General features: G+C 34.4%; 1 protein-coding gene across 1 annotated transcript; it reads right to left on the bottom strand.

The window, feature by feature from the left end:
• Window positions 1–17090: 17090 nt before the first annotated feature.
• Window positions 17091–26033, bottom strand: LOC118059448 (protein arginine N-methyltransferase 1.5). Its single transcript, XM_073406333.1, has 23 exons — window positions 25659–26033; window positions 25104–25209; window positions 24871–24980; window positions 24306–24395; window positions 24128–24193; window positions 23778–23857; window positions 23610–23685; window positions 23427–23513; window positions 22890–22974; window positions 22600–22691; window positions 22428–22463; window positions 22199–22267; window positions 21842–21907; window positions 21634–21687; window positions 21479–21553; window positions 20319–20411; window positions 20119–20222; window positions 19360–19408; window positions 19183–19269; window positions 18813–18918; window positions 18029–18116; window positions 17638–17731; window positions 17091–17468 (listed from the first exon to the last, which is right to left on the bottom strand). The coding sequence occupies exons 1-23, from the start codon at window positions 25797–25799 to the stop codon at window positions 17385–17387; spliced, it is 1938 nt and encodes a 645-aa protein (XP_073262434.1). The 5' UTR covers window positions 25800–26033; the 3' UTR covers window positions 17091–17384.
• Between the last annotated feature and the right edge of the window lie 919 nt (window positions 26034–26952).

The raw sequence follows: 26952 nt of genomic DNA, 5'->3' as shown, positions 1-26952 counted from the left end.
TATCTTACTCTCTCTTTACTTATTGTCTTTATATTATCAATACATAAAAATCCCTAAATCAATTTTGGCATCAAAGGGTTTTTTCCAGGTAACTCTCTTATCTAAACAATTATCATCCGAAAAGAAGCACAAATTTGGTGAAGTGTTTTTCAAGCTTCATCAATGGTGTTGCTGATGGAAACTTGAACAAAATTCTTGTTTGTTTCCTATGTTAATCTTTCTTGTTTCTCTGATTCTAAAGTATTTATGGCGGATAATACAAAAAATCCCAAGAGGAAGGGTCATTGACCTCTCACCATCTTCCTCAGCTCCTCATATGGATCTCCATCAACTCACTCAACAGATAATGACACTTACTGAGGCTGTGTTCATTGCCTAGTGACAACACTTATTGAGGCCGTGTTCATTGCTAGTGACAACTCATTTCTCTACAGAACTTGCCAGTTACTACACAAACTCTTCTTATATCTATGGCACTAGTCATCCCTATTACATGTCCTGGGCAACGCCAGCTCTTAGTTCTTGAGAAAAATAACCAGAATAAGGTAGAAAGTAGACATCATACCCACACTTACAAGTAGATCACATTATGAAGAGAAACACTCTCATGCAGGGTCATCTAGATGTGATCTTCATAGATTAAGATGTCAGGTCAAGGGTCTTAACTATCCCTGCCAACAAGCTCATTCTCCTTCAAAATCTGACTCAATCATCCTATAATCAAAGAGGCAATGCAAAGACAAAGATAAAAAAGACTCAAGATAGGTAGGAGGGTCACCATTATGTGGTTATGTGTTGAACACATGCCTCCTCATAGACTTTATAGCTAGTAAGATGAATTTGGATAATTATGATAGATTGTCAGATCCTAAAAAACATGGTCAAAATGTGAGAAGTAGTTTGGGATTGGTGGTGCAGGATTCTAAAGCTATGTGCAAAGTCCTTTCAACTACTTTTTGGGGTCTACACGAGCATGGTATCACAATCTCAAACCTGGTTCAGTATCCAGTTTTTTAGATTTATGTGACAAGTTGATCACTCGTTTCAAGACGATCATACAAAAGCTCCACTGAACTTTTCTCTATTATTCAACTAGAAAAGAAAAGCACCTAGAACTTGTAGCAACAAAAGCCCTTATCAATAGAATACATAACTACTTTTTCTGGAAAAACTTTATACCTTTTTGTAGAGAAATCTACTTAATATAAAATAGTTGATAGAGAATCATATCTGAGTGGAAAATGCTAGTGTATTGTGATAAGAGCATCCTCACTTCAACAGACGAAAAAAGGTGTCTTCCAAGCAAGATAACATATGTCTATCTTGAAATACCCAATATTTCAAGGGTAATACCAGGGTTTTAGCATAAAATAGACTAGTATACCTAGAAATAATAACTACTCCTTTAAACTCTACCAGGGTTGAGGTGCTTACAACAATCAAGAGGAAGAAGTATGTGCAATACCCACTACCCATGATGGGAGATGTATTGAAGTGGAATCAAAAGAAGTACCTATTCCATAAGGATAGGGATCATGATACTAAATAATGTTTTGCCCTAAAAAAAGATATCGCTGTAACCCATTGATATCATTAACTATTCCTACCCCGAAATAGTTAATCGGGTTCAATATCCCCCATGTTCCGGGATGATCATGCCGATGTTAGTAAACCTTATTGACATCATTAGCCTTCCATTCTCAGAACCAACTAATCAAATCCAGGGAAATGTTGATATCAATGAAACTCATTGGTATTATAAACTATCCCAACCTGAATAGTTAATCAAGTTTGTTTCCATTTCTTATTCATTTCATTATATGTTTTTCTTTTGACAACATTTATATATAAAATCCAAAAATTAAACAAGTTTTTATAATTATGTACATTTAAGAAAGATATGTGTGTAGAACACCTACTTGCTGCAGAAGCTCGGCTCATGATCCCCTGCTGCTATTGTGCAGCTCTTGTGGTCCCTCATGTATTCACAAATATACCATATTATTTCCTATTCAAGTTATATTTCTTTTAATAACAATAAAATCAGTAAATATTGACTTCCCTTCAACAATTTCTTCCTTCACATTTGTGTTTCTCATTACATCCTTAATGATGATTGTTTTTTTTTTTTTTAATCATAACTAACATTGCAAATCTCGGTTTTAGACATGACTTATTTCCTTTGAACATTAAAATGCTGAACTACACATTTTCTGAGGGCAAGAAACCGAATTCTGCCCCAAACACATCTAAATTACTCATTGTAGCAACTTGTTGAAACTGCAAGCAGAGATGGCAAACCAACCTCTCTTCAAAGGTTTACCTATATTTGGAGTTTTAGAACTCTAAATTAGGCGAGGTCAGTCTCATTGGAAAACTAACATCTTTGACTATAACTTATATGAAAGAACATTTTTTAAATTCTATCATGTTTAGGCTTGAATCCCTTATTGAAGTTAGGGAGACAAATTTGTCTAGTTTTGTCAATATTTTAAGTGAACCCTCAAACATCCTAATTTTTCACTCTCTTTTCAAAACAACCATTTGTTCATATTATAAACAACACATGACAATAAATTTACAAATAAAATCATAAATTCTTCTTTTTCCAATTCACCCCCTAATGGGCGCCCACCTTTGCTTCTTTAACCATTGATTTTTTTTTCTTTGGTATCTCTATATAATTTCACATTCAAGACAATCTTCAATACTCTAATTAATTTAATTCCATACGATTCTATATTTCCCTCAAATTATACTCAAGAACCCTAACTTAAATTCAAGATTAATACACCAATTTCTAATCAAATTCAAATTGGCTTACATAATCAAGTTTAAGGCTCTTTACCTCGTGATAAATTAGACTTTGATAATTAACCAGTCGAAAATTTTTTACTCCTTTTTTTATGCACACTAGTCGGCCCTCACTCTCTCCTTCTCTCCCCGTAATTTTCTTTACTTGTTTCTTGCTAATTGTCTTGTCTAATGATGCTTTCCCTACCAATTGATCTAAACCTTGTGTAAATTTAGCATTTTTTGGTGTTTATCTCTCAATTTTTGGTGGAAAGATTCAAATTTCTCTCATCTATTTTGTTGTTGTTGCAGCCTGTCTTATTTCTTCCTTTTACTATTTAAGTTACACCTCTTTTTATCTTTTATAATTTCACCCCTCAACATTTGAATTTAATTTATTTTCCTTACATTTAACCTTACCCTCTTTGTCTTTTGAGTTAATTAAACTCTTCATATATATACTCTTCTTATATATATATATATATATATATATATTTCAAATACATTACCCGAGAAATTCATACTAGAAAAATTTTCAATCCCTAATTTATTTAATTTGTACATTAATTATCTCATTTCTCTTTGTTCATTTATATTATTTTCAATTTATGTAAAAGTTTATTCTCTGGGTTTACACTAATCATCAGAAAATCTAGGCAATACTAAATATGACTCCTTCTTAGACAATAAAGGATGTACAAAGACTAACCGGAAGAGTTGCCACCCTCAACAAGATCATCTCTCACTTAAACAAACGTTGCTTGCCATTCTTCAAAACTTTAAAGAATATCATCAATTTTGAGTGGACTTCAGAGTGCCAGTAAGTATTAAAAGAATGGAATCTCTATCTTTTCTCTCTTAGAGTCTTTTTAGTTTTCACGGCCTAAAAAATAGAGAAACTTTTTCTTTACTTAGGGGTTGTTGACTTACCAAATCTGTCCAAAAAATTGAGGTCACTTGGACATCTAGAACTCGAGATATGACCCAATTACCGAATAGTGTTCCAGTTTAGACTGCACCAACATCTTTTTTCTAAGTTTAGCCCTCTCTTTGTCCTTTTAATTTCAATACTTAAACTCATCAATCAATCCTTTTATTTATGTGATAGGCCTGCATTTAAGATGAGCATTTACCATAAATTAAGGTATCTTATAGTATCAAACTTGTTATTATAAAACATGCTTTAGTTAAGGAGTTATTGATACTTCAAGTGCAAAATGATGATATAAAACCTTGATAAAAATGTACTTTTAAGTACTAATCACCCCCCCAACCAGCTTATTACTAATCCTTAGTAATCAAAGCGTTAAAATAGAAAAAAAAATTTCAAATTCTATAAAGCAAGGCATTCATCATTCAACTTCCATTAATCTATCCAGATAAACAAACTTTCATTAAATTCATATATCTGCTCAATACCTCTTAAACAAGATATTAATAAACCTTTCTTTTGTGCTCAAAATATCAATATATAGTTATGGGGCTTTAGTTGAAAGAAAACAAAATTTTTTTTGTTATAATGTTTAAGGTTAATTTTCTTGGGTTGAGATTATAATCTTTTTTTTTTTAATATATACATATAACTTAAAACACAATACATCTTTAACCCATGTAACGAGCTTTCGGCTAATGACTCCTAGACCAGTTAATCTTAGGGCATTAGGTGTTGAGACACCTCTACGAGCTTAGTAACTCGGGTTGCAGATACTGATATGTAGATAGTGCAATGTTTGATTCCCTTAAGCTTTTCTCCTCAACCCATGTAACAAGTGTTAGGCCAATAACTCCTAAGTCAATTGACTTTAGGGTATTAAGTGTTAAAACACCCCTTTGAGCTTAATTGCTTAGGTTAAGGAGGCTACGAAACCGAACTTATCTACGTTTTTTTTTTTTTACAAATTATATACTATCTCTTTCCCTTAGTTGTTACCTTTAACAAAAGAACATAAATAATGTAATAATCAAATGTGCAACCCACAATCATATGTTAAAGTGTGTGTGTGTGAAAATGAAGATGAATAATTGTTAAATGAGCATATGAGCAGAATCAAGTGATAACAATACGAGAGTTTTTAAACCTGAATATTTCAAGAGAAGTATGTGATAGACCTTGTTATGAATATTGCAAATAACCATTGGAAAATGTTTACTAAGATGCATCTCAAGAGTCAATAAAATTCTCCCTTACTCTGCCATCTTAGTAATAATAATTTTGTCAAATGATTTTAATAATAGCAAAAACAGTTAGTAAGTTTTTTTTTTTTTTTAATGTCAACTGCTACTCTCTCCCTCCCTCCAACCAAAACGATATATTGTCCTCAATGTCCTAAGGTAGAAAGATAGTATAGAAGACATCACTTGAAACAACGAACACTAACAAACCTAAAACACACTTAAACAAATATAAAAAAATAACAAAACAAAATAATGTGCTATTAATAAAACCAAAAGACACAAGATTTTACAAACGAAGGCTCAAATCCAATTTAAGCTTTTTACGGCTTTCCGTAGTTGACCAATTTATACGACTCATTGAGGGATCAATTACAGGGATGAAAGATTGTAGTTGGTCATTCAATTATTCAGTAGTAGCAGCAGAGATTATGATTTATTGTGCCGAAGATGTTATAAATTACTGTTCCACAGCTTGATCAAGAAAAGATAACAAATTATCATAAAAACCATTAACATTTAACAAACCTATAGGCTTATGGTGAATGTGCAGTTGAGCCTAAAATGAAATATGAAAGATCTCTTTCAATGTGCCTAGATCACCTAGTAAGGCAGTGAAGACGTCAACATGGTTAAACATTGTATTCATTCGATCAGACATTGTGGCGAGCTGTAGTTCCTCTCCAATTATTTTTCCAATGATGTCCCCTTTTACTAAAGCTTTGGGGACGACCCTCAAAATTTGACTGCCTCCTAAGAATGCAGCTGTTGACACTCCCCATTAACCCAAGGCTGCCTCCCTCATATACTAAATGAATCTTTCTCTCAGCTAGTATCTGACCAAGATAATTTGCGGATTCTATAAACTCCTTTTCTTTCCAAGGACTAGATCCACAAAAAACACAAATATTTTTTATTTTAAGAGTTGAGGATCCTGCCATTTGAAGACCTGTCTATACTTATAAAATGTATGGGTTGAGTAGAAATGAAGGGAAGAAGAAGAAGGTTTTATAGATGAGAAAAAAAAAATGCAATCATATCACCTTTATGGAAGCTAGCTGGAGTCTCTCTTTCTTTCTTCTCTTTTTTTTTTGTTCTTTTTTTTTTTGAAAAAGCATGTGTATGTATAGGTAGTTGTGATTGTGGCTCACATCTTCCCTTGGTTTTACGTCCAAGAACGACTTAAACGCCCTCTATGGGTCGAGGATAGGCTTCCCATCTAGTTTTCTTAAAAACTGGCAAATAAGGTCTTTTTTTAGTTAGATTCCCAAGAATATGATGAGCATGTTCTTTATGAAAATGAGGCCATAAATCATGAATTGCATGATGCGCATCTCCACTATGATAAGATTTAAGAGTCAATAGAAGATTATTTAAAGACTCTATGTTTTGAAATAAATCCCACCTTTTGATAATTTTCACAGGTTTTGCAGAATGCATATGAGTCCTTGAACATGGTGGGCTAGTAAAATCTACTTTGTAAGATTTTTGTAGTCATCTTTTTTTACGAGAAATGATCCCCACATGCCTCAGAGTGATAAAATTTAATGACACTACTTACCTCATTGTCAGGAATGCATCTTTGTAATATTTGATCAGGACAATACTTGAATAAGTAAGGGTCATTCCAATAAAAGTTTTGCACGTTGCTCAAAAACTTTTTTTTGTCTTGGTTATCCAAATGAGCTAGCAAAAATCCTGAAGTAAGAAAATTGCTATTTTTAACAAACCAAGGCATTGAACTAAGAGATGTCGGATGTCGAATCTATTGTCAATTTTGACAAATGATCCGTGACAACATTTTCGGTGCCTTTTTCATCTTCAATTGCTTCCTGTTTGGTCATGGTATGAGGAAATGGAAGTGCTGGTGGGGAATTAGTCTTTTCTTTGCAATATTCAGATTCAACCCCTTCCTAACCCTTAAAGATTGACTCATCATCTTTCTCACAAGGTTCAAGAGTGGGTTTTTCAATAACCTTACCACTGCGAAGAGTGATGAATGATTTGATTTGATCCATGTGTTGGCTTTCAGAACTACTTACATTTGCATTGTATTGCTCCTTTGGATTTTGTTGTGGTTGAGATGGTAACTTACCATTCTCTTGAAAACTGAGAGCAGATGTCAATTTTGCAAGAGTGTTTCTACCCTATTTTTTACCCATGTATTGATAAATTTTCAAAAAAAAAAAAAAACCTAAAAATAAAAAAAATAAATAAAAAATAAAAAATAAAGGCGATAACATAGAGCATGAGGACTAATATTAAGGAAGCAACATGTCAAAGAGATAATTATTGAATCATATATAATTACTGAAATATAAAATATCATAGATATATGATTTGATTCATGCTGGTTATGGAATACAATCTCTACAATATGAAATATCATATATATAAGATTTGTCGATACTGGTTATAGAAGACAATCTCTGCAATAATTATTACAATATTTCATTGAATAGCACACGTAGAAATTTTCTATATAAGTGAACCTCCAATCATAATAAATGGGGGGAATATTCACAAAGAGGAAAATTTTTCAGAAAAGGGGAGCAAAACATAAAAAAAAAAAAAAAAAACCATAAAGATAAAAAACCCTAAACCCATTTCTCTTCCTTGGCCGCAACCCCTCCCCTCTTAAAAAATAAAAATAGCAACCGTCGCTCGTTACCCCATTTTCTTTATCCCCACACTTTCCAGTCACCGCTCACTCCCACTTCGACTCCTAAAATCATAGCCTCTCATCTCCATCTTCACAAATTTTCTTCCATTTGCCAAGCTAGCCATCACTGTTCCCCCATCCTTTTTCTCTCTCTCTCTCACCAAAATCAAAGACCAACAGACCTCCCTTATTTTTCCAGAGATCTTCTTCTCCCTCACCTAAATCAGCTGAAGCCTCCTTCCCCCATTCTTCCTCTGGTTTTCTCTCCCAAATAAAACGAAACCCGAGCCCCTCCATTTCCCTCATTAGCACCAGCTTCCCCCACTAAACAGCCTCATCTTCCTCGATCGAGAACGAGCAGACCCATTCTCGGTCTCCACAGACCTCTCATTGTCAGCAACAACAACATTATCCTCACCGGAGACCAAACCAGCAACAGACCTAGCTCATCGCCTCCCACAGCGGCCCAAACACGGCAGACCACACAGAACCCGCTGACTGAATAGCTGCTCCCATCTCAAGAGCAGCTTCAGCGGCCTCGTGCACAGTAGCAAGGCCGCCCCCATCACTACCCCAACCACTGGATTTGACATTGGAAGAAAAAGGAAATGAGAATGGAAGGTTTTAAACAGATCTAAAAAATACCCAAATAAAATCGATTGTCTGTGTTGTTCTTCTTTTTCAGTTGATGGTGGGCGTCACCGCGGGCAGGGAAAGGAAGAGGAGAAGAAGCTAAGCCAGATCCACTCTCTTCCTGTATTTTTCATACGACAGCGCATGAACCTGGGCGCCGCCAGTGGCGGTAGCACGTGGAGGAGACGTGTCACCACTATTTTTTTGGTGTAGGAAGCCTTCCCAGCAGTTTCCTGGATTTTTAGGGGGCTATTATGTAATTTTTTTTATTTGTGTGATGTGTTTGTTTTATTTAAATTTTTGTTTTTTGTAATTACATGGATGAGAAAAACATAATAAAAAAGGATCTGTGTGTGTTTGTAGTTTTTTTTATGTATGTTATTGAATTATAAAATAAAAAAAATAAAAAAATTAATTTAATTTTTTAATTTGGTATATGGTTAAGTATCTAAAGAAAAAATAAAATCATGTTGTATTTCTCGTGAAAATGTAAGATGTTTCTACATATATCCTGGGTTTTAATAGCTGATTTATTAAAGTCTTAAGAATATTATTAATATGTGATTTGTTGACTTTAATTACGATTAACTGTGATGTGTGTGTATTTTATAAAGAAAATACAAAAAAAATGTTTTTTTGTGTGTTGCATAGGGCCAATACCCTAACATGTTTTGAACGTTCTTTTTATATAAAAAATATTGAAAGTTTTGAAAATGTGTTTTCGCATGGATTTCTTAAACACAAAAATTATTTTCTTGCATTTTTGGATTTTACAATATGTTTGTAAGACTCCAAGGGTATTGGCCAATATTCCAAAAAATATAAAAATCTTATTTTGGGGAGAAATCATCTATTATTCACCATTAATATTTGGATAAAGAAATCCCGAAGGGATGAATATCCAAAATATTATTGGGAATAACTTATTATTATTCGCTGTTAATATTTGGATAAAGAAGCCCTTAGTGGTAAATATCCAAAATAATTTTCTAAGAATAATAAGTCACCATACATCCTTGAAAGAAGCCTTGATTATAATCGAGGACACTTCAATTTTTGACTCCACGGTTTACGAGCCGTGAGACTATGAAACACTAAGGTAAAAATAGGCTTTTAAAGTGCCCTGAATTTCCTTAGATTTCTAATTTTTGTCCCTTTTCCTTGCGATTTACGAGTCGCAAACTCTTGAAATACTAAGGGAAAAATGAGCTTTTAAAGCACATGGAATCTCCTTGGATTTCTATCTTAATAAATTTAGTTTGAATCAAACCTAGGAAAACTAATGGAATTAGAAAACACCAACACCATAACAATTATAAGACAAACCAAACACCAAACAACTTACCTTAGGTAAGGCGTACTAGGGGTGCTAATACCTTCCCTTTACGCAACCAGTCCCTTGCCTTAGAATCTCTGAAAGACTAGTTAGGATTCCTAGTGATCAAAATACTAGGTGGTGACTCCAAATAACCAATCAAGCAAAATAAATGAAAAATCACCATTGGATGCCGCGTGGGGGACGTGCGACAAAGAGTATCTTTAAAATTTGTCATGCTTTGAGCAAGTTGAGTGTTGATTGTCTCTTTCTTTTCAATGAATAAATTCAATGTTTCCTCAAGATTTCTTCTAGGAGGTGGAGCATAATGAGGTTTATATCCATGAGAATTTTAGAAATTATGGTGTGCTTGAAACGGTGGTTGTGAAGTTTGTGCATTATTGTTATCACTTTTCCAATTGAAATTTGGATGATTTCTTCAACCAGTGTTGTATATTTTGCAAGTGTGGGTTATGATTGGGCATTTGAAAACTGTTTAAAGCATTAGCTTGTTCATGAAGACATTCCTTAAAAGAAGGCAAAGATGGATAGTCATTGGTTAAGTGTTTATTTGTTTCACAGATTTGACACATAATGTCTTGAACAGATTTTAATTGCAGACTCGTTTTCAATTCTAGTGCCTCGACTTTTCTAGCTAAAGATGCAAACTTGGCTTGGAGGTCATGGTCTTCCCTAAGATTGTACATACCTGCACTGGATGTATGAGGTTGAGTTTTACCTGGTGCCTCATAAGTGCCCGTAGTGTTCTAATTTTGAGCATTTTTAGCTTGCAAATCTATGTACTTCATTGCTTTATTAGGGTTTTTATCTTCAAAAGTTTCATTACACATTAATTATATCATTTGTCTATCTTTAGGTGTTAACCCTTTATAAAAATATGAAACCAATCTCCATGTTTCAAAATCATGATGAGGGCAAATATTAAGCAAGTCTCGATACCTATCCCAACACTAGTAAAATGTTTCACCTGGTTTTTAAGTGAAAGTGGTGATTTGTCTTTTGAAAGAGTTTGATATGTGAGATGGAAAAAATTTCTTTAAAAATTATTGTTGTATTTCATCCTAAGTACGAATGGATCCTGATCTCAAATTTTATAGCCATGTTTTAACTTTATCTTTTAAAGAAAAAGGAAAAAGCTTTAATCTGATGGTGTTCATGCTACAATTTGAGTCATTATAAGTGTTACAAACTTCCTCAAATTCTCTTAAATGCAAGTATGGATTTTCTAGATCTAAGCCATGAAAAGAAGGTAAAAGTTGAATAATGTATAGCTTAAAATTAAAATGAGATGCATTAGGAGGAAAAAATATACATGACCGCGCAATTGTTATTGTTGGATTCATGTAGTCTTTAAGTGTTCTAACCTGATTATTCTCATTATTCTTATTATAAAATGACTGATTATCCTCTTCAACCATGTTTTCTAAAAAAGATAAGGATGCCCTACAAAGTCTATCATTTAATGTACGTGACCAAACTCTCATGCATGTGTAAGAAGAGAATAAAAAAAAGAAAAGAAAAATAAAAAGAAAAGGAGATAAAACACAAGAAACAAAAGTTAGATAAAAGAAAAGTGAAAGGAGAAAAATATAACAAAATTTATGATTTGTACAGAAATTTACCTCCCCGGCAACGGCGCTAAAAATTTGACATAACCAAAAGATTAATGTCTTCTCCCAAGTGTAGGAGTGTTAAAAAAATAAATAACCCTGCAAGACCGGGGTTAAACCACAAGAAAGTTAATTGTATAAATTATAGACGACAACAACAACAATAATAAAGAAAAAAAAGAAGTTGATGAGAACTTTGAGATGAAAGATTAATGTAAGGATTAAACAATGATGAAAACAAATTTCAAGGTTAGAGGATCCACTAATGGCATGTCAAACAAGTATTGTATAAACTCTTATTATTCAACTGGAAACCACACACAAAGGAGGTTCCAATTGGATAATTTGTCATTAATAGCTCATTATAAATTGTTAACATGATCATATTAATTATCTTATTTAAGTAACACCAAACTTTTAAATATTGTCAGGAATTCATGATGCTAACTTATGTTAACAACAAATCAAGTTCCTTTCGTAGCACATGTGTAGGTATGAGAGTGCCAAGCATTTGTTGTATCAAGTGTTATACAACACAAATCTAGATTAACCATTTAACAAGTAAGGTATTAAGAATTAGTAAGATAAAAAGATTAGACATGTTAATATTAAACATTAAGGTCTATATTGAGTTTACACTATACTTATTCTTACACCATTAGTGTAACATTTTCACCTTGACGTAATAAACTTAGATAAACATAATGAAGAAGAGAAAAATAAATAAACAAAATAAGAACATAAATAAGATACAAGTTAACTAAGTAAAGAAAAGGAAATGAAAAGCATAAACAAGATATTAATGAAAGCAAAACTTAAGAATTACAAAAAATATAAAGAAAGAAATAAAGAGCATGATCTTGATCTGAACAACCAAGATGCCTAAATGCATGGCAAATGCCTCCTTTTATAGGCCAAAATTTGAAACTATTGATTTGATGACTAATTGTTGAGTGGGTGGCCAACTCTTGACTTGGTGAAAATCCTTATCTTCTTGTCTGAATAAAACGTCATTTCTAACGTCAAAACTAAAACCAATTGTACTCTGAAAGTTATAGGAAATTGTCTTATCTTTTCAGGAAAAAAAATTGAGGTCATTTGGACTTCTAGAACTCGAGATATGGGTTGAACACTGAACAATGTCTAGGCTGCAAGACAGATTCGGACTTCTCCGTTGTTGATATAATTTAGACTTGAAAACGGCCTTTTTAAATCTTGGACTCCACATGAAAGTTGTAGGCCTATGTCTTACCGAATCTGTCCAAAAAATTAAGGTCATTTGGACATTTAGAACTTGAGATATGACCCAATTACCAAACAGTTTTTCAGGTCGGACTGCACCAACATCTCTTTTCTAAGTTTGGCCCTCTCTGTATCCTTTCAATTTCAATACTTAAACTCATCTATCAATCCTTTCATTTATATGATAGGCTTGCATTTAAGATGAACATTTACCTTAAATTAAAGGTATCTTATATTATTAGGTATGTTATTATAAAAGATGCTTTAGTTAAGGAGTTATTGATACTTCAAGTGCAAAATGATGATATAAAACCTTGATTAAAATGCACTTTTAAGTACTAATCAGAAAGAGATAAATTCAGGTGTTGAAATGTCTTTTCAAGTTTTAAGAGATGGCATAGTGGCCATGGCGGGCAAGCATATGAACATGGTGATAAAGATTAAAAGGAATAATTGCTAATTAAGGCTCATGACTATAAATTTATAATGTAACCTGGAAGCACCAAAAGAGTTTTATTGGTGGCCGTGAATGAAAAGGGAAGTTGTGGAATTTGTAGCGACTTATGGAATATGTCAGCAAGTGAAGGTTGAACATCAAAAACTTGCAGGAAAATTGCAACCCCTTCTGATTTTAGAATGGAAGTGGGAGGATATCTTGATGGATTTTGTATCAGGGTTGCTAAAAAGAATGAAGGGTAATGATGTCATCTAGGTGATTGTAGATCGATTAACCAAGTTTGTTTTATTTTTATATATAAGGACTGACTCCATTGATAAACTAGCAAAGGTATCGATAAGATTACATGGGTTATCGATAATAATTGTATTCGACTGAGATCCATGGTTTACCTTTTGGTTATGGCCAAGTATGCATCATGTATTAAGGATAAAACTAAAGTTGAGCACTTCCTTTCACCCATAAACAGACGGACAAAAAAAAAAAAAGAATTGTACAAACTTTTGAGTTGTTAAGGGCTTGTGTCCTAGAGTTTAGAGGAAAATGGAAAGATCACGTACCTTTGGTTAAGTTCATGTATAATAATAGTTATCAAGCTAAAATAGGGATGGCCTCTTTTGAGGCAGTATATTGAAGGAAATGTTACACTTTGGTATTTTAGGAGGAAGTAAGTGATAGGAAGTTGTTGGGTTTGGATTTGGTACGGATTACTACTAATAAGGTGAAGGTAATAAAAAAAAGAATGAAGATGGCCAAAGATAAACAGAAAATCTATTCTGATAATAATAAAAAAAAACCCTTGGAGTTTAAGTTGGGGGATTGAGTGTTTTTACAGGTTGCCCCATGGAAGAATATCATTCGGTTTGAAATGAAAGGTAAGTTAACTCCAAGGTATATTGGTCCATTCAAAGTCATTATGAGGATTGGATCAGTAGCCTATTAGTTGGAACTACCTCCAATGATATCAAAAGTGCATGATGTGTTTCATGTGTAATTACTTTGGAAGGCCATGGTAGACCCCTTGCATGTATTGCCACAAGTCCCGATGGAGATCCAAGAGGACTTGGCAATGGAGATAAAATCACAAGCTTTTATTGTAAGAAGAATAATATGAAATAAATAATGTTTTCTTTTAAGGGTCTAAAATAAAAGAAAGGAGGATTAAAATTGTATAAAGAAAAGGGATTAGAGTTGAATACTAAGATTGACCTAGGAGGGGAGGGCCACAATTAGGAAATAGGAAACTTAAGAACTAAAAATAAAACAAGCTCTTTTTTAGAGAGGGAGGGAGGGAGGGAGGGGGAGGGAAAGAGAGAAAAAAAGAAGTTTTAAACATGTAATTCATATTCTCACACCTAAAGGAAATTATGGTCATGATGGATTAAAAGAATAGCAAAGAGGATATTGTGGGAGAAACAAATAAAGAAAATGAAGAGAAAACACGTATAACCAAGAACACAATAGAAGGAAACAAGAACTTAAAGAAAGATCAAGAATAAAAAGGAGGAAAAGAGAAGATTTGATCAAGAACTTGTTCAAATCAAGTTCAACTAAGATCAAGAAATAAGGTAAAATATCTATTAAACTCAAATAATGTATTTTGAGGTGAGATTGTGGGGTAGAAAGCAAAATCTTCAATCCTCGAGAACTTTAGGGTTTATGAGAAATTAGTAAAAGTAGGTTATTTGCATAAATTACATGGTATAATCTTAAGATAAGGCTTAATTGGTAGATATAAGCAAGAATTTTGAAAAACATTTTAGGTAGGAACCCTTGAGAGGTTCGGCCAAGAAGAAAAATTTAAAAGGGGAAGTGTTTTGTTGAAAATCTTATTTAATTTATAATGTTAATACAACCTAAAATGGTGTAGGATGGAAGGATTTTCGTTACGTGGAAACATATAGGAAAAATCCTAATCTTGATTTTAGAGTTCATATTGGAAATTTAAGGAAACTGAAAAGTAATTAAAAAAATTAATCAATAGGCATAAAAAAGTAGCATTAAGTAAGGAGTTGTTTAAAATTGAAGACAAATATGTAGGAAAAGAGGGAGATAGGTTCAACCAATTACAAAACATTTCCTAGGTGTTGTTGTAACCCATTTTTGGGTCCCCACACAAAAATAAAAAATAAATAAATAAAAAATAAAAATATATAATAATAAATAATAAAATAAATAAATATATAGCCAGAAGAAATTAGAAAAAATAATAGGAGGCTGGAGTGCGCAGTAAATGGTCAGAACAATTGATTAAAGAGGTTAAAAAATACAAAGATTGAAATTTTGATAGTATATACTTGAATGATGAGAGCCCTGTATGAAAAGAAAATTCAATTTGAGGAGAAAAGTTCAAAATTGGATTTTATTGAAAGTTCAATTGAATTTATAGAAGGTTTGATTGCAAGAAAAATTACTTTTTAACTCAATTTGGGCTGTAATTAGAAGAAATTAAAGTTTTAGGGTCAAATTATAATTTTTAAGAGTTGATTTGGTCAAATTAGGTGCTTAATTGCATAAATATTGAAGTTTGATGGCCAATTAGGGACTTAATTAAATAAATCCAAAACCAAGGACCAAACTGGAAAAGGCATAGAAATATAGGGTTCAAATTGAAGTTCGGCAAGGGTGAAATTAAACAAAATTGAAAGTTTGAGGCTAATCAGGGGTGTAATTAGAGATAAATCACAAATTAAAGGACTAAACTGTAATTGGCAGAAATTTACTATTCATCATCTTCTTCAGAGAGGCTACCCGATGAGCCTTCTTCCCAAGGCGTTTGACCCCTCGTTTATTCCCCAAATTAAATGAAACTTGCACGAAAACGATACCCTGACACCTGACTACACCTTAGTATAAATAGTTTTGGCCAATCGAGTCTGTAGAGGCGGCGGCACCGCCCCAAAGTGGTCAACCCGACCAACCATTTTCCTGCACAAAACTGGCAATTCATCATTGCTTCTTTGAAGTAGTGATTGGAGTGTTTTCGGGTCGAACCAAGGGCTGGAATTTGGCACTAGAAGAGACAAAGTGTTCCTCTTCCACCACCTATATATAGATGTGATTTTCATGTTTCAACGAGGAAGAAATTTGGGTCCAAAGACAACCAAAAAACTAGCATCCCTAACCCAATTTCTGCTGCCAGCAGAACCTGCCTCTCTCTCTCTCTCTCTCTCCACCGCAGCATTCAGCCGCCAACATCGTCACCACTGACTTGAAAACCTCCATATCCATCACAAAATCAACCGCTCGAACACTTCATTTAGTGAGTGTGCCGCCGAGCTTCTCGCCTCTGTAACTTTTCTTCTTCCTTCATCAGCAACCGAATCGGCCACCATTCCTTTCACAAAAGCTTGCTTTGCCACCAGCAGAGCCTCCTCGTTGCAGCCAAGCTTCCACCACAGGTCAGCCTCCTTCCTCGTCCCTTTCTTCTTCAAGAGATTACTTATATTATGCAAGTTTTTTTCGCTAAAACTTCAAGATATGCCATCAAAAATGTTATTTAATTCAAAATAAATGCTTGATTTAGTTTTAGATTTTGACATGGTTTAGCTTTGAATTTTACTTCAAAATCTTAGTAAAAGTATATTATCTTATTTAAAGTGATTAATTCCATTGGTAATGACGGTTGTTCATCAGTCACCCGGAGCAGCCAAATTTCGCAAATGGGTTCTCGGCCAAGCTCTTAAAATTTTTCAATGTTAAAAATCAACTGGACGACGAGATTAAAATTGAAATTTCAAATCCGATGGATGCTACCTCAACTCAAACTCAACGGGAGCTTCCAGTCCTGGCACTTTGCGTTGAACGCGCAATCCAGTCATTAAGATTTGAGTTTCTATAAAATAGGGTTTCATTTAGAAATCTCGGGTTCAAACCATAGGATGGTCGGCAAGAAAGTTACTGCTTTTGGATGGTCTAAAGCTCATTAGATCTCGTCATGAAACAGAGAAGAAAAATGCTCATGCATACACATATGTGCAGGTAGGGCAGTTAATAATCTCTTCTACAAAGCATTCAATTGATTGTCCAACAGGCCGGTTCGAGCTTGAAAGACCTGATGGGGCCTAGACAGGTATTTCAACTCGACCCAGCTTTGCCAAGTCTCAAAGGTCATGTCCGCAGGACAACAGCTAAAGATGCAGCCCGACTAAATTATCAGGCCAACAAAAAACGACAGAGCCCATGAGCAGGTCTAATTAGTCTGTGCGGTCAATTAAAATAATTTGTGAAAAACAATCTGGAATTTCATTAAATGCTATATTTGACAGCCAGTAACTTGCACAACGACTCGCTTGAATAGGGATCTAAGTATATTTCACCCGCTCTTGCACAAGGGCAGCACAATTAACATAGTCTTACATCTAGTCGACCCAGAATTCATCGCCCTCCTAGAATGACTGACATCGTTCCTGTCCGCGGTATTGCAAGGGTACCCGCCCTTCATGACTAATAAATGCTTCCATAAAATTTAGGAAAACCCTAGAGACCAACCCAGTATGAACGACCATTGCTGTTGTGAATAGCTGATGCGTTAGGAGATGCCACACACCATTCATACCAAACCTGCATCAAACAGGTCATTTCGAGCATCAAGATGGATCCATCTTCCGCTAACAAGGATATAACTAAGAGATTCTTTATACATACTCAATGCTAAGCAATAAAAAAGCTGTATGTACACAAATAATAATCATAATAAAAGCAGCAATTATGAAACCAATTACGTACTAACCTTAGAAGAACCACAACATCGCCAAAAATGTACTTCCAAAGGAGAACCAGACTTTACGCAAACTGGTGTCCTAAGAGGGAAGAATATTGCAAACCTGGAAAATAGACAATCACCCGTTTACAATAATATTTAGGCACGCATTCTCATATTTTAGACCTCACCAGTTATCACAACAAAAAAATTAAGCTAATACATGATGAATTAACTAGAATTCTTTCAACACTCACAATGCCAAGCACATAAAATACAGGTGGGTATCTTGAAATATGAGAGAAGGGAATATAAAAATCATGCTTTCAGGGGGGCAGTGAAAGGAACGCCCAATCCATATATACTCATTGAACTTATGACCTGTGGATGACTAATTCATGCACAAAATCAAATGTCATACCAGCTGAACATATTTGGTGTCGCTATTGATGGTTCAATGCCAAGATGAACATCTTTGTAAAGCTCTGCATCAAAATAGCCAGCAAATCCTGTGCAAAAAGGAAAATACAATTTTGGCTTTCAAGAAACAATACTCCAAACTTACTCATCTCAAAAGGTTGCAAGAAGTAACTTTCAATAGGATACCAGAGGATGATTGAACCTCGAACTGAGCACAATAGTGGAGTTATATGATGGTCTTCAGTTTAAGTTTTCAAAGTCTCAACTGCCTAGCTGGTTCTATATTCCTGATATATTTTAACTAACCTCGTGTTCTTTCCTCAACTATTTGCATGGGATCTTCACTACTAAGCAAAGTGGAACCTCCATTGCAATTAGTTATTTCCATACCATGGTTCTCCATTTCATGATATATTTTGACTAACCTTGTGTTGATCCAATCTTTCCTCTAACTATTTGCATGAGATCTTCAGCTACTAAGCAAAGTGGAATCTCCATTGCATTTAGTTATTTCTATACCACATTTCTATAATGTGCGCACTCAAATTCATACACGGGTGTTCTGAACTTTGATTAAGTTACGCATGGATCTATCAAAATTCAGTGTTCTCCTACAACATCCAATTTCTAACTTGTCAAGAGTTTCAAGATCATACTCCAAACAACAGCAAATCAAATTAGTAGGAGTAGAAGTCAAGATTCCAGAAATGGTAATCAACTGGTAACACTAACTAACAGTAAAAACTTTACGCACAAAATAGGAATGAGACTAGGTTACAGCATACCATGCACCATAGCTGATCCAGTGTCACTTGGTATCTCAAACTGCAACCTTTTGTAGCGTTGATTGCTTTTTTTGGTTGAGTAATCTGGGTGGGTAAATGTAAAGACCTGTACAGAAAAAGAATACATCAGTAGCTGAAACCAATTGATCTAAATATTTTATCAGCTGAAGAAAGATCAGAAAGAACAATGCACGAAATACATAATTTGCTTAATTAATCATTGCCTAAGAATTCATTAATTGCTAAGAATCATGAACTGATCAGATAAAAGGCCTAGCATGCAATGCAGTGGATTAGCCACTTCGATTGCACAAAGACATGGACCTAAACAGTGCCCAGATATCAATTAGCATGCTGTGAAGTGACTTACAGGTTGGGAAGGGGTGAGCCTTGCTATATTATGCATTTTGACAACATATGCAGTCTCAAAGTGTACAAGATCTTTGTGTGACTTAACCTGCACAAAAAGAAAAGAAAAGAAAAAAACCAATTACATTATTCCAGTAGAAACAGGAAAAGAACAGAAGAGAAAATTCAAAGGACATACATCATTATATAGCTTGGCAGCTGTCAGTGGTTGGATAAAACTAGTGTACCTGGAAAAGAAAATTTTGGATCAAGACGCATTGCACTTCACAATTTATAATTAAATTCCCAAAGTAATCTTCATGCTGGCTGCCAAACCAAGATTCTAAATATATTTCAAGGAACATCAATGTATAATGTTTAAGGACATAACGGCTAGGTATTAAACAGATATAAGGCATTGTGGTCAAAAAGAGGACCTGACTTAGAATAAGAATCATGTTAATAATGGTCTGGTTTTGGCTGGGAAACCTTGTCTTTTCTGTAAGTGATTACAAGGTTCTGGGAGAAAATTCCCATGTATGTTCCCATGGCCAATTTATATTTGACATCAACTCGGAGGATGATCCATAAGGCACACCAACAGAAAAGCCCCTTCTACCCCAAAATTGGCAGGATTAACTATTGATCAAGTGAAATGTTCATCACAACAGATTACAATCTGAGCCTGGAAATTTACACATATCAATGTATCATTTTATGCTGCTCAATAAACTGATGATAACATGTCAAGATAAACACACAGAGAATGAATCAGCATCAATGAGGCCCTAGGGGGGCCAGGTAGAAAGATCACTTCAGGCCAATAACGTCCAATTGTTCTATCTTACCCACATATGTGATGAACATAAACATAGGCAACAGATAATTCACCATAACTTTGTACAATATATTAGAAGAACAAGTTTTAAAACAGTTCAACAAAAATGATTTTACATACGATGATGGTATTGAGATTCCATCTTGCTTCAAGAACCTTTGGGCACCATCAAGGCATTCAGGTGATAGCTCATTGTCACCAAAAGAACCCAGCAATTCACTAACCTGGAAAGCAACCAAAAGAAGGCACGTACATGAGCAGGTAGTCATTAACATCCAGAATGATATGCCCAACAGATTAACCACAAAATAATCACATACCAAGATATCAGCTTTTTCAGGAGCATCCCAGAAACGCATATCACAAGAAATTATGGTAACAATATCTTCCCACCCTTCTAACTTAACCAAGCTCTGTTGCAACAAATACCATGTTAACTCTGAGATCCAAGATATTAGAGAAATATGATTAAAAAAAGAACATGTGTTTACACATGTCTTAACATTAAACTAGATTGGATCTGTTGTATTTCAATTCCTAAGGGATTCTCTAGACTCGTATAATGAATGTCCAAGTTGATATTGTACAACAGTTTGCACACGCAAGCTTAATATTTTTGGTAAACATAATCTAGGGGTGTTCACAGTCTAGTTCGGTCTGGTTTTGGTCAAAAAATCCAACCAAATCAGGAAATGATATTTCTTGAGAATATGACCCGGACAGAACCAAAAACCAGTTCAAACTGAACCGGTTCGGTTTGGTCAAGTTCAGTTTTTTTACATTAAAAACCGGGAAACCATAATTTCTGGACTCTTAAAAGAATAAGTCAAAGAAAATCAAGCAAAAGAAAGGGGAGATCAAGTCTGGACTCTTAAAAGGACTCAAGTAGTAAGATCAAGTCTAAAACAATAAAAAAGAAAAGAAAAAGCATGTTGAGATAAGGTTTAAAATTGGCAAGCCAAAGCCTAAGTCAAGCATAATCACATCAGCACTAGCAATGGTGGGCTACGAGTAAAGGAAGATAGAGGAGGGGAAAAAGTGGTGGGGAAAAATGGATTGGGTCTGCTACTCTCTGTCAAAGGAAAAGAACAGGGTGAACAAGAGAGATTGGAAGGGAAGGGGCAGCTGCTGTCAAAGGAAAATGGGAAAATATGGTTTAGGGTCAGGTTAAGTAAACTATTTATACCCCTTTTTTCTGTTCAAATTTGGTTTGAGCTGATTCGGTTTGATCCGTTTCAATTAGTTTCAGCTTTTTGAAACCAAAACCGAACCAAACAGAGTGATTTTTTTGGTTTTTAAGTTGGTTTCTTCGGTTTTTTTCTCGGTTTGGTTTTTTCAGTTAAATTTTTTTCAGTTTTTTCAATTTAATCAGTTGATTGGTTTTTTTAAACACTCCTATAATGTACAACAGTTTGCACACACAAGCATAATATTTTTGGTAAACATATTCTAAGACATAATAACTACCATTGGAACTCACATGAAGTGTGACAACTGCATTGGGATTTTTCTCCACGGCATAAATTTTCAGCTTACGTCCAGTTTCTTCAGCTGCCTGTAAGCAATTAAAGTGAAGAATGAGACACAAATAAAAACAACCACAGGTTAAAAGTTGCAGATGGCATAGGAAAACACCTGCAACGATGCCCTCACAAGAGGTCCACGTCCTGCTCCAACAACCATCAGTACCTGACCAAAATTTACAAATGCATAAATCATGTCTTAGCATCGCAACTACATCATGTTCATTTGGTAATAAGTGCGGTACAAGAAGATAAACACCAACAAAATAGAAGTGGGCTGTCAGCCAAAATAGAATGTGAAAAGGCAAATGGTAGCTTACAGTGGTTGCACTTGCTTTGTCATCAGGGACCCTGTCCAGCAAAGCTTTACTGATTGCCCTTTGGTACTACAAAATACAAGCATGTTATATAAAATTATCACAACTGATAATCTGGAGATGGATACTAGATCAAAGCTTTTATCTTTGACCCATTCATCAATTGGAATATTTATAACCCAATTCAATCTCTAGGTTTTAATCTCTGCAGTGACAATCAATTCAGTACATTAAGCCTGTACTTGTCCATGATTGAATATCCAAAGATTGTGACTATTTCAACTGCATCCCACAGCATGTCTTACCATATATATATATATATATGAAGACAAACAGATGCAAATTTAATATCAATCATACCTGGATGTATTTCATTGAGTCTCTCTCAAATGTCTCATATGTTTGGGCTTCTAGATTATCCATGAGAGGCTGAATTACAGTAGCAGATGCACCCAATAGTTACTTGAGGACAATGCAAGAAGCCACCAAAAAGAACAACAGTGCAAAGACTTGACTTTGAGCAAAAATACATTGAGAAAGAATATTTAGAGAATGAGATAAGACTAGATGATGTGATGGAAAAGCTCACCTGCAACGGAGACTGTAGGAAATCCCTGTAACCAAGCTGGCATAAGAGATTAAAGCAGTCAAAAAACAAATTAGCATGGGAAGAAAAGAAAGTAAGCATCCCTATCTAACAGGGAAAATGATTTGGAATGGGGTGTGTTAGCGTGTGTGTGAAAGCACAGAAAGCCATTTACTTCAAAACGTTCTTGCTCGGGAAGGGGATCCATCCTTTGGAAGAGAAAGCCCACATAGTCCAAATATGGCCTGAGGGGATGTCTTTGTGGACCTATAAACAGAAGCATGGACTAAGGCTGTCTACTATTGAAAAACATAAGTGTTTATGCACGCACACATAAATAAGAGCGATTATTATATATAAAGAGGGATGTCCAGGAAGTACATTCACAATCAAATAAGCATAACAGTGGCAATCATTGACATGTACACGACTTAAAAACCAACAGTAAAACTTACAGTAACTTACTTTCACCATTATTATCAAAATTATTGGCTGCTAAATCTGAACTTGGTCTGGGAATACTGTGTGCAGGTTTGCCAGAAATTACAATCTGAGAAGATATTTCCGAGGACCATGGTTAGTAAATTTGCATGCTGGCAATTATTTGTAATATCTGTGCCCAATAATAGCAATTCATACGAGGAAAATCAAAATATAACAACAGAATACACTGGATTATGTGTCTCATAAGGTTTCCAAGTAAAAGTTGCCTTCCTATGCAACAAGTACAATATGTGTAAGTTTCCTAATACCAATCACCTTAAGATCAATCATACCAGGTCATCCATTAATACGACCATATCTGAAACTTGATTCAGAGAATTAAAATTGATGTACAAGAGTACAAGATGAAACACTCAAATCACTTGTGAGATATACTGAGTAAACTATTGTAACATATACTGCTACTCAGCATGGAGGGAGAAATATAAGAACTCGTCAAAAGACGGTAAGAAAAAAATTCATATGAGCAATGGAGCCAAGAAAATATTCTTTATATACCTGTATTGAATGGTTAAAGAACCCGGTAATCAGTTTCTGATGGCGCTTTGACAGGCATGGGTAACCCCGTCCATTTGTTAGGAAGGACTGGTAAATTAAACAAAGCTCCACTTAAAAACCACATGGTTAAAGGAGCAGCATGCAATCAATTAGTTTACTGTATAGATATCAAAATATTCTCACATCCGTATTGATTATGGCTGCAGCAACAGTTTCTCCAAACCAACGGCCAAGTGAGTTCACTGAAGGCAGGGAACTCCTAGAGAACATGCAATTATTATCATTAATCAAATAAAGTTGGTGAAAAAACTGGCAACCATTAAAAAATAATGCAAGAGAGATTAGACTAACAAGATATCAAGTGCAATGGACAGCTGACCGTGATGTTCGCAGAGAAGACGAAATGAATTCCATAATTCCCAGGAATCAATCTGTGCATGAAAAGAAGAAAAAGAAGTTGAGCAACATAAAATGTTGTATTAAGTTTTCAATGAAAATAGTCCCATTAGACCACATGGTATTCCATTAAAATTTATTTCAACCAAGCCAAATCATTGTGCTTTGAAGATTTTAAGACCAAGTACAATTATATATATATATATATATATATATATATATATCTTACCATTTTGACTTGGAATGAATATTATAGATCTAATAAATTGAAAGAAAAAGGCAAAATGGAAAGGGAAGTCACTTACAAAACTAGTAGAGTTCGCATCCATAGCATCATCATCAGTCTTCACCAGAGGAATCCTAAGCCACAACTTTATTAAAAAAAGTAATGAGAATAGAGACAATAACAAAAAAAGAGAACATAAATGAAATCACTAATCAAGGAAAAAATATTGAGAGATTGATTTGAATGAAGAAAGTTACCTGCATATTGTTTAGGCCCTGCAAAATCTGATTTACACACCTGGCATAATTAGCACAGGATGCACCCTTGGGAGGAGGAAGAATGCATGCCTGCAGCAGACAATGAGAGCCTTAACACCATAAGCTCTTAAAATGGTTTTTCTCAAAGAACCATATCTAGAGCACAAAAAACTACCACAGCACAAACATTAAAGATGAATGAACACCAGGAAGGGGATAAATGTTGCATGATGGGGTACACCGGAAAAGTGCAACAACCTGTGCCTTTTGTTTTCTCCAGGACAGACAAAAGTGGAAAGAACAGCTATTGAAGATGCTGAACAGAAGAGGTATCAACATCAAAATTTGTCTTGAACAAACTAATTTCTGTATGCTGATACACCTCCTATGACTGCCTTCTTATTGACATGGAACAGAAAAGGGTTTGGTTTTTAATCAAGTTTTTGGTTTCTCCACAATTTTCCAGTCAAAGTTGTGCCATATGAGGGTAGAGGCAACTGAAATACATAGTAACTTTAGAAGAATAAAGTAAGGAAACAGTTTAAATTTCAGGATTTAAATTCACCTGTACAGAGAGATGATTAGCCCACGCTATTTCTTGTTTCAATGTGGTTTCGGAATCTATCCGAAGTGCTTCGTCCTCTGAATCCAAGTCAATCCAAGAACTAAGTTTTCCTGAGAAAAAACAAGAATTCAGACATGAGACAGAGAGTTAGAAGGGATGCATGCCATGAAAATTTTAAAAGAAGAAGAAGAAGAAAAGTGCAGAATTAAAATGCGGTCTAGAAGAGTTGATACCAACAACATGACTGCTCCACTGGGAAGGACTCAAAACAAGGTCTGATGCAGCAAATGGAAGAACCCCATCTTTTTCCAGCAAGCTGGGCCGATATGTGGGATTCATCTGTGCCAGCCACCAACCAGGTTGCAAGGATACAATCACAATTATTATGCAATAACGTCAAAAGACCTCACAAAATACAGATATATAGATCAAATTGAATAATTGGCTGCTAAAATCATATATTCACAATATAAGCAAGAGCTTAATAACAATAAAAGTATAACTATAAGACGTTAATGTTGGAAGCCAAGCCTAGCGTAGGGTAGGGTAGGGTAGGGTAGCGTAGCCTAGGAATAGAAGCAGCAATAAGAATAATGCTGCAGACTGCAACTGCGAAAAAGGCGAAAGGAAAGGCTGCCAAAACATCAATATTGAGCCTACTACCATTCACACAAATAATAAGAGGGGAAAAAAAGAGATATATGAATGGCTAACTAGCCACCAGAAATCAAATTATGTTATATTATATTAAAAAAAAATAAAAAGAAAAAGAAAGGAAAAGGACGAACCAGAGGAGCGACAACGAAATCGAAGGAGCCAGTAGAGAGGTTAAAATTGAGAAGCTGAGGAATGTCATCGTTGAACTCTGTCTCCACTCCACAGTATCGAGATTGGCTCTTTTCAAATCCTGCTTTTTCACCCAGCGGCATTTTTGCTGCTTCTTCTTTTCTCCTCCCGCTGCTCTACTCCTCCTCTTACTATTACTGCAAATGCAACTTGTGTATTGCAGACCAAAAAGAGTTGACTATATACTATTTAGTTAGGGTTCTAGTAGGGTTTTTTGAACTTGAAACTTTTCAATTTCAATAATTAAAAGAACCGTAATGGCAGCCACCGCCACCACAACCAACAAGACCATTATTATATTCTCCTATTGTTTTTTGTTTTTTAATTTTAAATTTTTCTTACTTATAACTCGATCGGGGCTCCTTGGGCCATTCCATGTAAAGGCCCAAACCATTGATAACGAGAGCAAAGAAAAGGCAGCAATTGATTCGACCGACCTTGGGCTATGACTTATGAGTAAGCTGCAATTAATTAGATTGTTTTAATAATTGATTGGGGTCTTTTATAGTTTTATCAGTTTTGGAACGTCGTCGTACTATTATTTTTTGGAGGGTAAGTTTTTATTGGGGTGTTTAAAGTTAAAGAATGTTAGCAATAAGATACACTTAGATATCTTAGATAAGTTTGTGTACACCGTGGGTCTACATTTTTTTAATAAAAAAATAATAATACTTATTATTATTATTATAAATGTTGTTATAATAATCATTGTTAATGCTATTTTTATTATTATTGTTGTTGATACCGCTCCTCCTTTTACTATTGTTATTGCTTTTACTACTATTGTCATTATCAATACTAATTAACAAAAAAAAAAAAAAAATCTCCTAGCAAATTTACTATGTAACAAGACTTAAATTGCTATTCATTTTAATAGTATAATTACAATTTTATCCTTGAAAAAAAAACCATTGAACTAGGTGTTGGGGAAGAGTTGTCTTTTAACATATTGCATGGGGTTATAGAGATGTCATTTCTTTTTCTTTTTCTTTTTCTTTTTTTGCATGATAAAATTACTACTTTGACCTTGAATAAAAAAAAATATAATGCCTTTTACTCAGGGATGTTTTAGTCATTTTACTTTTTTGGAATAGTGCAATTACTTTGATGCTATTTTATATATATATATATATATATATATATAAGTTCTCTTATAAAAGTTTTTTTTTTATCATTTTACATTGGTTTTATTGTAGTTTTGGACATTGTTTAAAGGTATTATTGTAATTGGCATAT

This window comes from Populus alba, chromosome 18, assembly GCF_005239225.2.
Source record: "Populus alba chromosome 18, ASM523922v2, whole genome shotgun sequence".
NCBI classification, from domain to species: Eukaryota; Viridiplantae; Streptophyta; class Magnoliopsida; order Malpighiales; family Salicaceae; genus Populus; species Populus alba.
Note: the sequence above shows the minus strand (reverse complement) of the source record. Positions and strands in the feature narration are given on the sequence as shown.

Bases quoted from the DNA above. Each gene is read 5' to 3' on its own strand.
- LOC118059448 (XM_073406333.1), bottom strand. From the start codon at position 25,799: ATGCCGCTGGGTGAAAAAGCAGGATTTGAAAAGAGCCAATCTCGATAC. The intron at 23,686-23,777 runs GTTAGTCTAATC...CATGTTCTCTAG, and splicing joins TCCATTGCACTTGATATCTT to GAGTTCCCTGCCTTCAGTGA. The intron at 21,554-21,633 runs GTGTTTTCCTAT...AATTGCTTACAG, and splicing joins TTGTGAGGGCATCGTTGCAG to GCAGCTGAAGAAACTGGACG.